The following is a 15,000-nucleotide window of genomic DNA, read 5'->3' on the forward strand; positions in this document are numbered from 1 at the left end:
CAGTTTGAGACCATTGTTTCTTGTCTGATTCTCATTCAATGTGAAAATTTGGTCACTTTTGATGTTGTCAATTCCCTTTGGAATAATAAAGACCTGTATCAAGTCACCTCTGAGTCTACGCTTTTTTAGGGAAAACAGATTCATATGTTTTACTCGATTTTCGTATGATTTATTTTTATATTTGGAATAAGTTTTGTGGCTCATCGTTGTACTTTTTCCAGTCTGTCAATGTCTATGAGATTCGGTGACCATACGGAAACAGCATATTCCAAATGTGGACGAACTAACGATTTATATAGCTTGTTAATGAGTGATGGACTTTTGAAATCAAAAGATCGCGCAATCAGTCCCAGAATCTTATTTGCTTTCTTAGAGGCTGAAATACACTACTTGGATGATTTGAGGTCGTTACTAATAATTACGCCGAGATCTTTTTCACTATCCACTTCTGTTAACTAATTTCCAAATAACTTGTAATCGTACTTACTGTTATTTTTACCTATGTGCATTACCTTGCATTTACTTGTGTTAAATTTCATTAGCCACTTTTCAGACCATTGCTGTAATTTATCTAAATCTTCTTGAATATCTAATTGGTTTAAGTGATCATTTGCCACTCCGCACAGTTTTGTATCATCAGCAAATTTTGAAACAGTAGATTTTAGTCCATGGTCTATATCATTTATATATACTATGAATAGAAGTGGTCCAAGAACGGAACCCTGAGGAACTCCACTTGTAACATTTTTCCATCTAGAAGTTTTTCCATTTAAAACAACTTTCTGTTTTCGACCATTCAACCAATTACTAGTCCAACCTAATAGGTTACCACTTATTCCGTGTAAAGCTAATTTAGTAAGTAGTCTTTCGTGTGGGACGGTATCAAAAGCTTTTGCAAAGTCTAGATATATTAAACCTATATTGTTTCTTTTGTCATAATTCGAGATAACTGTGTTGTAGAATTCGAGTAAGTTAGTCACGCAAGAACGTTTCCGTCTGAAACCATGCTGGCTATCATTTATCAAACGGTTACTTTCTGAATGATGTTCGATAGCATCTCTGATGATAGTTTCCATTATTTTTCCTACGATTGAAGTCAAACTTATAGGCCTATAGTTATTTGGCTTTTTTTTGTCACCTTTTTTGAATATAGGAGTAACGTTAGCTAGCTTTCATTCTCTTGGGGCATCTCCGGATATGATGGATTTCTTGAAAATAATTTCTAATGGAACAACAATCTCATTTTTCATTTCCTTTAAGATTCTTGGATGCCCACCGTCAGGCCCTGGTGTTTTATTAACTTTGAGTTTATCTATACACCTTTTAATTTTTTCTTTTGTTATATTTACCGTAGTGAGTAAGTTTACCCTATATATATTTCTTTGCCAATTATATATATATATATATATATAAATATATATATTTATGTATATATATATATATATGTATATATATATATAGAGAGAGAGAGAGAGAGAGAGAGAGAGAGAGAGAGAGATTTACACACTAGAATGAAAGAACATAAGAACTCAGTTAGATACTCACAACAAAATTCCGCTGTTTCCCAACACATAGACAAAGGACACTATTTCAACTCCAAGTGTAGTTTCAAAAGGAAAATAATAGAATCGCCTTTGATTAAACAATTTCCTAATTTTAATATCTCAAGTGGACAATGGTCACTAGATTGTATTACCACCTGGGCAGTCAATAAATTATTACCATCCTTGGTGAAGGCGGGTGACTTGCCGCGCAAGGCAATAGACGCCACTTGAGTCCTGCCCATGTTTCTTCTCTTTCTCTGTATATTAGACATGTATTTTCCTCACTACTCTGTATTCCACAGTCTGTGATCGAAATATATGGATATCGTCTACTTCATCTCTTCTTATCTAACACAGTGGGTCTTTGTTGAATATATATATATATATATATATATATATACATATATATACATATATATATATATATATATATATATGTATATACATATATACATATGGGAGGTATGTTCAATAAGTAGAGAAAATGTCAGGCGAGATATTAGATATGAGTTGATCAAAATATTACTTCATGGTGAAGTACACATACATATATTCTATAAGATGGCTAACTGGCAACTTTCTATATTAGTAGGTCTGAGTGCAGCGGTTTGTCGATCTGTGAACACTTGTCAAGATGCAGGGAAACATGGAGCAACGTTACGCCATCAAATTTTGTGTTAAGCTTAAGAAAATCAAATAAGAAGCTTATGGAATATTAAAGGAGGCCTATGGGGATGAAGAGATTAGCCAAGCAAGTTTCTATCGGTGGTTTAACAGATTTTCTGAAGGAAATGAACAGGTTGAGGATAAACCCAGATCTGGAGCACCGAAAAGTGCACGCAAGGAGGAAAACATTGAGGAAGTGCAAAGGTTAGTGATGCAAGACCGTCGAATATCTGTGAGGATTATATCTAAAGTTGTTGGTATTAGTATTGGCACAGTAGAGACAGTTCTGTCCGAAGATCTGAAGCTCCACAAATTCTGTGCCAAGTTTGTGCCAAAGATCCTCTCCGACGACCAAAAGCAGTTTCGTGTGGAATGTTGCACTGACATTCTCGAAATTATAGAGACTGATTCAGGTTTCCTGAATAAGGTAGTGACTTCCGACGAGAGTTGGGTGTTTACCTACGACCCTGAGAGCAAAAGTCAGAGTGTTTAGTGGAAGCACGCGACCTCCCCCAGACCCAAAAAGGCAAAGATGAGGCCATGGTCATTCCTTTCTTTGGCTCCCAGGGGCTCGTTCACGTTGAATGGGTTCCTCAGGGTCAAACCGTCAATAAGGAATATTACCTTACTGTTCTGAAAAGGTTCAGGGAGAAGATGAGGAAGAAGAGGCCTCAGCAGTTTAGGAGTGGTCAGTCGTGGTTCCACCAGAACAATGCCCCATGCCACAAGTCAACGCTGGTGACCACCTGGATGGCCGACAGGAGAATGAAAGTGGTACAACACCCACCCTACAGCCCTGATCTAGCCCCTTGCGACTTCTTCCTGTTCCCACGCATGAAAAACAGCCTCAGGGGAACCAGATTCCAGTCAACAGAGGAGCTGAAAGAGTCATCGGAAAGTTACCTGAAGGGACTACTGAAAAAGGACTTTGAGGAGGTCTTCCAGGATTTGGAGAGACGCATGCAGGAATGTATAGATACGAGAGGCAATTATTTTGAAGGAGACAATTTTTTTTAAGCTTATGAAAATAAATAGTATCTCTCCTGACATTTTCTCATTACTTATTGAATGGATGGTGTATATATATGTATAGTATATATGTATATATATATATGTATATATATATATATATGTATATATATATATATATAAATATGTATATATATACATATATATATATATATATATATATATATATATATGTGTATATATATATGTATATATATGTATATTTATATAGAGAACCAGCGAGCACGAATTACTCAACAAATAGAAGCCACCAGGCACCTCATCCTCATCCTCATCCTCATCCTCCTCATCCTCCTTCTACTCCTCTTCTGCCTCAGCTCGGTACATCATTACCACAGCCTGGCGTGCCACAGCGGGAGGGAAAGGGCCATTAGCACGGTTTGCGACGCCGCAGGACACGGCTGAATGTCACGTGATCTTTCTTCGCTCCTACGTCTTCATTTGTCGGGAAACAATGGAGAGCCCAACAGTCGGGGGGTACGGGCCCATACAAGGTTTGATGGGAAATGAGAAACGAGGTTATTGTGTGAGTTTTAAGCGTAAACTGAGTCAGCCTAAAACCCTTTTGCTGTAGTTAGGATAGGGATAGTTTTTATTTCAATTCTATTGTAGCTATATATGAATTAGGATTTAATCTCTTTAGTTCAGTGAGTACACACAGGCTATAAATGCTTCATTTGTATATATATATATTTTTTCGAATACCCTAAGGTAGGGGTGGGCAACCCAGAGCTCACCTTAAAACAAATAACTAATAAATCTCAAACTTTATTTGAATGATCATTGGTAACCTCACTTATAGATGATGGAGGAATGAGGCCTATATTCGTATGCATCCCTATGATCTTATTCCGTTGGCACGAAGAGAGTAATTTCTGTATCAAAGATTTGGCTGTTTTTTGGCACCTTTATACTCGCATAATCCCCCTCCACCTTAGTGAAACGACATTATGAACTATGGCTTTTCCCAACATTCTTGTCCTTTTGTTATTGGGTTCCTTGGGTTGTGTGAGATAACCCCAAGATGCCCAGCGGTCCCTGGCCATGAGTGGGAAGAGCGGATATTGCGACGTTCCAAGCTCTTTGTGTGGGGCCTCTGGTAATAACGCCCATGGCTGTAGCATGCGTCCACCTGTGTGTTCTCAAACTGCAGAAATGCAATGAAAAAATTCCGTAGAGTTTTGTTTATTTATTTATTTATTTATTTTCTTCTTTTTTCTTTTTTTCTCTATATCTCTTTGCAAATTTAGAGCAGAATTTCACAAAAAGGAAAGAGTACAAGCATGAGACCTTTTGCCTCATAACAAGGCAAGGTTTAATAGATAAATGAGCAAACAAATACCCAGGCAAGGAAATGAAACGGGTGAAAGAAAATACCCAGTTGGCATATATTACAGCATATAGTTGAATTAATTCACCTGACGACATCAGTCAGAATAACTATACAAAACTTTGACACTTTCGAGAAATTCAATGAAGTTGGATGTCAATCCTTTAACGAATAGGATTGCTTGTTCTTTATCCAGAACGAGTATACAATAGGATGATACTAAAAATAAGAAAGGTCAGGACTAGTTTGCGAGTTGGTGAATATACAAGACAAAATACACTGACCACACAATACCAGGCAAAACATACACACACACACACACACACACACACACACACACACACACACACACACACACACACACACACACACACACACACACACACACACACCCACATATATATATATATATATATATATATATATATATATATATATATATATATAATATATATATATGTGTGTGTGTGTGTGTGTGTGTGTGTGTGTGTGTGTGTGTGTGTGTGTGTGTGTGTGTGTGTGTGTGTGTGTGTGTGTGTGTGTAAAATAACCACAGGAGAAGGGAAACTTGTAGGCAGTAAGTACTGTCGTATATTATATCTTCAGACTGAGGGAAACTTGTAGACAGTACCTATAGACAGCAAGTACTATCTTATATTACATCTTCAGACTGAAGATGTAATATACGAAAGTACTTACTGTCTAGAGGTTTCCCTTCTCCTGTGGTTATTTTGCATTTTTGTATCACGGTGATGTGATTGCTTGCATATATATGTATATATATATATATATATATATATATATATATATATATATCTATACATATATATATATATGCTAATAAGAACACAGGTACGCGTGTTCACTTGTGCAAAGTAGACCACTAGGAAAAAGTAATTAACGAAGCAGAGCGTTTTCGTATATCATATCTTCAGTGCAAAAAGTACATAGTTAATAGAAATATATAGATTATATATACATGAAAAGGAACAAGGAATCTTTAAGCATTTTGATTTGAATAATCATCCAGTTAATTGGGGTAATGCCCATGCAATCTATTATACTAACAATATAATAGTAAGAAAATTGATAGAGTGTAGTTTGATCCATACCACCAGTGATCAAAATACCAACCTACACAAGGGCTTATATAAACTTGACAATTTTATCTGTCAAGAAATTAGCAAAATAATAACAGGTAAAATGTAACCCTGCGACTGTGACCTAATGTCACCCTACCCTCATTAGCATACGCATTGACCCTTGCGACCTGACAGCCCGCCTTCCAGGGGGTAAATTGTCCTCTACCCTTTTGTAAACTGTCCTTGTTCCTTTTTCATGTATATATAATCTATGTATTTCTATTAACTATGTACTTTTTGCACTGAAGATGTAATATACGAAAGCGCTCTGCTTCGTTAGTTTCTTTTTCTAAGTGGTCTACTCTCCATATACATATATATATATATATATATACATATATATATATGTATATATATACATATATATATATATATACATATATATATATGTATATATATATGTGTGTATATACATATATATATACATTTGTATATATATACATATGTATATGTATATATAATATATATATATATATGTGTGTGTGCGTGCGTGTGTGTGTGTGTGTGTGTGTGTGGTGTGTGTGTGTGTGTGTGTGTGTGTGTGTGTGTGTGTGTGTGTGTGTGTGTGTGTGTGTGTGTGTCTGTGTGGGTGTGTTTGTGTGTGTGTGTGTGTGTGTGTGTGTGTGTGTGTGTGTGTGTGTGTGTGTGTGTGTGTGTATGTATGTATATGTATTTATACATGGGTAAAGAGAGAATATATGGACGAAATAGAGAGAGAAAAAAGAACGAGAGAGAAATAGAGCAAGACAAAAAGAGGGTGTGAGAGGCACACATATACACGGAGGCACACATACACATAAAAGCACACATACACAGAATCACATACACAAAGACACATATGCACACTAATACACACGTATACATAGGGCCGCATATACACATAAACACATACACAGAGAAGCACATACATACAGACAAACATACACACAGAAGTACACATACACACTGAAACATATACACAACGACACACATACACAGACATATACATACACAGACACACATACACACGGAATCACACACAAACACATACAAACATACACCCAATAGATAGACGTAAGCATGTATTTATATTTGGTATTATTTATCTATCTACTTTTTTGTTTCAGATGAGCGAAGATCTCTGACGGGCGATGCCGACCTACTGAAGGAGGCGGTGCCGGAACGAGTCACCATTGAGAGCACGTACAAGGGACCCCATCTGACCCAACCCCTGACCTCCGACTCCATACACACACTCATTGACGCCTTCAAGAAGAAAAAGGTAGTTTTAATTTTTATTTTAGTTATTTATCTTTTTATTTATTTATTCATTTACTGCGATTTCTCTCAGGCGGCTACTCATGTGTGAGGGCAAAACATAAAAATAAATAAATAAATAAACAAATAAATAGATAAATAAATAAAACAAATAAAAACAAATAAATAAATAAATGAATAAAAGGTAAAAATAAGCAATGCGGGAGATTAAAAATAAATACAAAATACAAACTATAATACAGAATGTATAATACATCAATAAAACAAACACGCAGAGAATTTTATATTTATTTTTAATCTCCCGCATTACGAGCGACGAGTAGCCAAGTTGTGCTGGTCTTCGCATTATTGTGAGGCAGGTCCACATGTTTTAACGTAAAGTTTGTATTTGCCAGTTTTGACACTAATGGTATTATGTGAATTATATGTTATGGAGTTGTACCATGCATAATCTTTGTGATATGTACAGTCGGTGTTGGAATCTTCTACTTTTGTGTCTGAAAGGTAAAGGTTACCGGGGTTACCTCTCCCAGTGTACGAGGGAGACCCCCTTATATATATTTCCTAATGCTACCACTGTATCACCCTGAAGACAAACCCCGGATAGGGTTCGAAACATCGGAATGAATTGGCAAACGACGAGTGCAGCGTATACTTTCTTTAAAAAAATATATATACTATATATATATATAATATATATATATATATATATATATATATATGTGTGTGTGTATATATGTATATACATACACATATGTATATATATATATATATACATATACATATATATATATATATATATATATATATATATATATATACATACATATATCTAAAAATTATTTCAGACAAATGAGAGAGAAATGGGTAGGGAAGGGCAAACGAAGATGTGTTGGGAATAGAGTTTATTGCCCTCACGTTTGGACCAACTTGGTCTTCTTCAGAGAATAGGATAAAAGCATGGTCGAAACGTTAGGGTAATAAACTCTATACCCAACACATCTTTGTTTGCCCTTCCCCACCCATTTCTCTCTCATACATATACATATATATATATATATATATATAATATATATATATATATATATATATATATATACTGTATATATATATATACATATATATATATATGTGTGTGTGTGTGTGTGTGTGTGTGTGTGTGTGTGTGTGTGTGTGTGTGTGTGTGTGTGTGTGTGTGTGTGTGTGTGTGTGTGTGTGTGTGTGTGTGTGTGTTTGTGAACACACACTTATGTCGCTGTTTTCAATTTTCATCCTCACCTATGATGCTCCTCTCCCACATCCCTCCTCCACACCGCAGGTTCTCCATGTGAAGTACGTTTACATGGTGCTCCGTGAGGCGGTTCGAGTCCTGAAACAGCGTCCTTCGCTGGCGCAAGCGAGCACGGCGATCTCCAGACAGATCACCGTGTGTGGAGATCTCCACGGGAAGCTGGATGATCTGATCACCATTTTGTACAAGGTAGGAACCAAATTCCTGATTTTGAGTCCATCATTAGTGAGTTCTGATTCTATCTATTGTGGAAAAGTGTTTTTCATTCCAGATATAGTGGTGATGTACGTTGTTACTATTATTTTCTATTTATTTTTTGTTTATATATGCTGAAGCAAAGGAAATGAATCTTTCCACGTAGTGATATATATATATATATATATATATATATATATATATATATATATATATATATACACAACACTGAATGGGTTTCAGTGAACAGATTTACATTTATCAACCACAATTCACTTTAATTCTAAGCCATCAACGTCAACGTGGAGGGAGTGAACATGAGGGGACGTCCTAGGATGAGGTGGATGGATGGGGTGAAGGGGGCTTTGGGGAAGAGGGGAATGTCTGTTGAGGAAGGACGGGAGAGGACAGAAGACAGGGGTGAATGGAGAATGGTTGTATATGGATGATGCTGTGATAGCATGAGGTGGAATGGGCGGGTGGATGGGGGGTGAGGTAGTATGTGTGAGCAAAATTTGACGCAGCCCGAAGGGATTTCTCCCCGTCCTCTCATTTTATGCAATGGGGGGACGGAGAGGGGGGTCGCCGATTTAATGAAGCGGCCTTGCTGTGGATGTGCTGTGTCTTGCGACACTGCTTCTGACCCAGGGCAGTGGACAAGGTGCAGGGATGACCCGTCATTCAGGAGGTGGTAAGATAAGAGGGAGGATGGAGGGGTGTGGAGTGTATTCAGGGATGGAATGGGTGGGAGTGATTTTATGCCTTTTTCTTTTCGGCTACCCCCCTTGTAAGGGGGAAAAAGCCTTGGTATATGTATGTATGTATCAACGTCAAGGAACTCAAGGAAGCATACTTACAGATACTGATACGTGGTACAGCTAAGGACTCGAACATCGGCTAAGTCACTGTCAATTGTTACGTGCTAGCGGAGGTTTGAGTTCTTAGCTGTACCACGTATCAATATCGGCATGTATGCCTCCTCGAGTTCCTAGATGTTGATGGCTTAGAATTAAAGTGAATTGTGGTTGATAAATGTGTATATATATATATATATATATATGAATATATATATATTTATATATACATATACAGTATATATATGTATATATATGAATATATATATGTATATATATACATATATATATATATATATATATATATATATATATATATATGTATATATATATACCACTTATTTTCTTATCTATCCGTGCCTCTATCACACTAGAAGGCAACCTACTTATAGTATTACTGAGCCAAGTTTATACATCCCTATATCCTGTTTCATCGTTTAAGAAATAGTCACTTGTATGGTAACAGCTGCGGACAGTTATCAGATGTTACCATAAAGTAAATCTCACTTCACACACGCAATGGAACAGAATACAGCATAATTCTCCAGTGCTACATTTATGTCCAGACCTCGATATAACTTGTGTTTGATTAAGTTTTGAAAAGTAGATGACCTTTTTTTATTGTCTTTTGTCTTTGAGAGAGAATTATTGTGAAGGGTGGGGCTTCTGTTGAAAAAGGCCACGCCCCTAAACAAACGAGTTTGTTCACTTCAATTTGGCAAAAGCTAATTAGAGGTGGAAATGGTTTGCGTCATTTAAACAAATATTTTGATGAAATATAAACATAAGTATCAAAAAACGAAAATTGCGCACATGTCATAAAATTGCACAAGTTTGAGAATTATGGACAACATTTTCAATAAAGATATGGGAAAAGACCAACTCCTGAACAAAAGCATAGAATTTTATATATTTCTACAACTACAAACCGACTACTCAGATACTCAGAAGTACTAGTGAATTTCTGACATTATATATATATATATGTATATATATATATATATATATATATATATATATATCACAGGTGAGAAATGTAGTAACACATTTATAAATCACAACTAACACCACAGTCGGACGAAAGAAAGAGTTGTGCAATCCTCTTCAGTAGTACAAAGTGGCAGGGAGGAGGCTATCTTAAGTAGCAACCTCTTACAAAAGAAAGGGAACACGAGAAAATACAGAACATCACTGCCCCAGCCCTAGTTGACCTGAGGCTGACACGAGGTCGGGTCAGGGGGAGGGGGAGGAAGCTTGTTGACAATATTTTTGGTGATGAATAGTCCTGAAATGATGTCTGGGGTCCATTGACCCTTGGAAATATTCATCGTGGGCAGATAATCAATTAATGTTGATTCCACCATTTTCCTTCTGAACCCACACCCCGATTTGTAAATGAGATCAGATTTCTCCCAGTCCATCCGGTGATTAAATTTATTAACGTGTTGAAACACTGCTGAATTTATTTGGCCATATCTAATCGACCTTTTGTGTTCATTTAATCTTGTCGGTAGGTCTCTTCCCGTCTGGCCAATGTATGAAAGGTCACAATCTTTACATGGGAGGGAGTAAACACCTGGGATATGTTCTTCCTTCAACCTCTGGTGAACATTAACAACTTTTTTATTAATAGTGTTAGGGTAGTTATGAATTAAATTTACTTTCTCTTTGGGAAGAAACTTGGACAATTGACTGATGGACTCTGAGAAGGGGATGACTAGGGGATTTTGTCTCTCTTTCTTTAACTTAGTGGAAGGGTGTTTGAAAAAACTTGCTCTGGCTTGACTAAGGGCTTTATCCAAAACCAATGGATAAAGCCCTTAGTTTCCTTTTATTCCGACTGTGGGTTCTTCGTGATTAATATACATATGTATATATATGTATGCATACATATATATATACATATATATATATTATATATATATATATATATGCAATAAAAACACATAATTCCTTCTTTGTATCTGCACTGAAGATGTAATTACACGAAAGCGCTCTGCTTCGTTAGTTTACTTTTCCTAGTGATTATTTACGCATATATATATATATATATATATATATATATATATATATATATATATATATATACATTTATATTCATTCATATAATAGTACATATATATATATATATATAAAATATATATATGTATATATACATACATGCATCTATATATATTATATTCATATAATAATACATATATATAATATATATATTATATATATATATATATGTATGTTATATATATTAGTATAAATAGGCAGTAGGTTTTCTTGTAGACATGTTCGATTGAAGACCAGAGCTAATTCAATATACACAATCTTCTTAGTGATTTTCTAAATTTTCCGAATAGTTTGTATCTTGATGGGGGGTCAAACACAAGGCTTCAGAGATCCATGGTGTTATCATAACGAAAAAAATATATACAAAATTTAAAATACGAGCTTTCGGTTGAATCATACAACCATCTTCAACAAGAAAAATAACAAAACATCAACAACAAGAGTAACAACAAGGGCAACAACAAGAACAACAACAACAAGAAATTCAACATCAAGAACACCAACATGAACACCAACCACAAGAACAACAACAAGAACACGAACAACAAGAACAACAACGAGAACACCAGCAAGGACAACACGAAAGGACAGAGTCCACCTGGTCAGACTGCGGTGCGGCCAACACCCAGCACTTCTAAGCTACCAGAAGAGGCTGGATGACCGCATTGTGAACAGCTGCCCAGGATGTAACACTTCACCCCATACCATACAACACATAATGGAAGACTGCATTATACACAATCATGCACGCAAACAACACAACATACACTCTATAAAGGATTTGTGGGAAAACCCAGTTTCGGCTGTGGCATTCCTTGGGGAGACGGGACTGCTCGGACAGACAGTCTAGGGAACGACAACAACAACAACAACAACAACATCAATAACAAGAACACCAACAACAAGAATGTCAACAAAAACACCAACAACAAGAACAGCAATAAAAAAAACAACAACAAGACTACCTAAAGAAAGACCTACACTTGAAGGGCAATCTTCACAGCTTCAGCTCCCCATTTTCCTTTGGTCTTCAGTCACCTCTGTGGCTCATTCTTAAGGACATAAGTATGAAGAAGAGACTATAAGATACCATAAAGCCTCCACTAGGTAGTTCTACGTCCATTACCACCTATCATCCCCATCCATTAAGTTATCTAACCTTCTCATAAAACAACCGAAAATTTCAGCGCCCACTACATGGTTACCAAGTCTATTTCATTCGTTAACCACTCTATTGGTAAACCAATTCTTGCCTATTTCCTTCTTAAATCTAAATTTCTCCAATTCAAATTTATTACTACGATTCCTGCCCTTTTGTCTTTATATGATGACCTTGTCTGAATCACCCTTGGTAAAGCCTTTGGCCCACTTGAATACCTCTATTAATTCACCCCGCAGTCTTCGTCTTTCTTTCTCCCCGCTCCTGCAGAAGGACCTACCCCCTCGACAGGAGGCACTTACGTGTTCACTTCTTCAAAACTCTCTGGTTTTGTGGCACATCCAAAGATAAGACCCTCTTCCTATTGTTTCTCCTGCAGAACGGTTTGCCCTCGACGGACAATCCTTACGTCTTCAACGGGGATTTCGTGGACCGCGGGAGGAAATCCATGGAGGTGATTCTTCTCCTGCTGGTGCTCATGTGCGTCTTCCCGGCGGAGGTCTACCTAAACAGGGGCAACCACGAGGACATGGTCATGAATGCTAGGTGAGAAATTGCAGGTTTTTTTTTTTTTTTTTTTTTTTTTTTTTTTTTGAGGGGGGAGGTGCCATGAGGGTACTACAGAAAGGAGCGCTTTTTTTTTAAAGAGATTTTTTATAAGTGTATGTGAAACTTAAAGGTAAATATTCAGGACTTTTTCTTCGAAAAGCTGGAATCCTGGTTATGAAATGCACCATGCTGAAAAATCACATGGAAATAAATGTCTTCTCGAAATTTTCAAAATTTTTCGACCGTGTGTGTGTGTGTGTGTGTGTGTGTGTGTGTGTGTGTGTGTGTGTGTGTGTGTGTGTGTGTGTGTGTGTGTGTGTGTGTGTGTGTGTGTGTGTGTGTGTGTGTGTGTGTGTGTGTGTGTGTGTGTGTGTGTGTGTGTGTGTGTATGTGTGCATGTATGTGTGTGTATGTGTGTTTAAATACGCGCTGTATATGCTCACGTGCATATATATATATATATGTATATATATATATACTGTATATATATATATATATATACTGTATATATATATATATATATATTTAAGATTATTTCAGACAAATGAGAGAGAATGTGGGTGGGGAAGGGCAAACGAAGATGTCTTCTCTATTCCTAACACATCTTCGTTTGCCCTTCCCCACCCACATTCTCTCTCATATATATATATATATATATATATATATATATATATATATATATATATATATATATATATATATATATATATATATCAAGGACTACTATTACACAGACTGCGCACAGGTCCAGATCCCTGGGTCCGCTAGCGGAGACCATTGCTTTCTTTGTAACCTAACATTTTATATTGGACAAATATATCAAAACTAGAAACCTAACATTGTATATAGGACAAATATATCAACTATTGACTTATTCAATGCAGTATAAGTTAATATAAACTTTTATAGTCAAATAAGAAACTATTTTTAAGGCACTGTTATGCTTTGAAATGCCCATTTTAGCCGGACTTAACAAGTATTATTGTATGAGGTTAGTGGACACCAGGGTTGGCGATTTTTCTTATCTTTTCAAAAATATAAAAAATCGATTTTTATATAAATCTGATTTATTTTATTTAAATAGATTTTTTTTAGATTTTAGATATTGTGGGATTGCTATCTGATATGCGATCTGATTGCTAAATGACATTTTTAGCATATCAATATAAGGAGCAGTGTTATATAGACTTGCCACATGTATACAAGGAACGGTATATCACTGTGCAGCCCACAACAAGTTTCAACAAGATTCTTGTTGAAACTTGTTCTAGGTAAGCAGCTTCTCACTGAGTCAGTTGCTGCTTTGGGATCAACCAGGAAGGATGTCTTCTGGACCTGGTAGAGTGGTTCCTTCAGGCAGAAAAAACGATCCTGTCTGGAATTATTTTGAAAAACTACCAACAACTTCTGGCAAAGGGTTCCGAGCTAAATGCAAAGACTGCAGCCAGGAACTACAGGGCATTGTGTCAAAATTAAAATCTCACAGAGATAAATGCCAAGGTCAGCCACAGCATACAGAAGAAGAAATTGATGACCCAGGTAAATTATTTTACTTATATTGTGTGCAATTCTCCCTTTTCATACGCAACTATATAAATTTTGTAAACAATAGAGATCATGTGCAATAAAAATGTGAAGGCCTAAAGAGATGATATTTCAACTTCTTTACTTCTAAATTCGGGTAATGACTATATCACTATAACATACTGTATCCACTCAACTTTGGGGCCTAGATGATTGTTATTCATTTCATTCAACATTGTGTAATATATTTCATAGGTTCCATTGGAATTCAGCCCACATAGGATTCAGCCCAACTAACCCATTATCTTTAGTGAATTTAAAAGTGAACTCAATCCTGTGTGGGCTGAATTCCAAGCCCACCTATTTCATATCCTGTTAATTATTTCCAAATATTTTTGT

At 36.2% G+C, this 15,000-nt stretch overlaps 2 protein-coding genes across 3 annotated transcripts in view; both read left to right on the forward strand.

The window, feature by feature from the left end:
- Nucleotides 1–15,000, forward strand: part of LOC143026371 (serine/threonine-protein phosphatase rdgC-like) — a 398,775-nt gene that overhangs the window by 346,476 nt on the left and 37,299 nt on the right. For both annotated transcript variants that reach the window (XM_076186638.1, XM_076186639.1), the window contains exons 4-6: nt 6,818–6,972; nt 8,287–8,448; nt 12,908–13,074. In XM_076186638.1, coding sequence (XP_076042753.1) covers nt 6,818–6,972; nt 8,287–8,448; nt 12,908–13,074 — 484 coding nt within the window. The remainder of the gene's footprint in view (nt 1–6,817; nt 6,973–8,286; nt 8,449–12,907; nt 13,075–15,000) is intronic.
- LOC143026373 (uncharacterized) overlaps nt 1–15,000 on the forward strand; it is a 202,633-nt gene that overhangs the window by 76,152 nt on the left and 111,481 nt on the right. The window lies entirely within an intron of this gene.

This window comes from Oratosquilla oratoria, chromosome 6, assembly GCF_046742065.1.
Source record: "Oratosquilla oratoria isolate Oo_2021 chromosome 6, ASM4674206v1, whole genome shotgun sequence".
In the NCBI taxonomy this organism is placed as follows: domain Eukaryota; kingdom Metazoa; phylum Arthropoda; class Malacostraca; order Stomatopoda; family Squillidae; genus Oratosquilla; species Oratosquilla oratoria.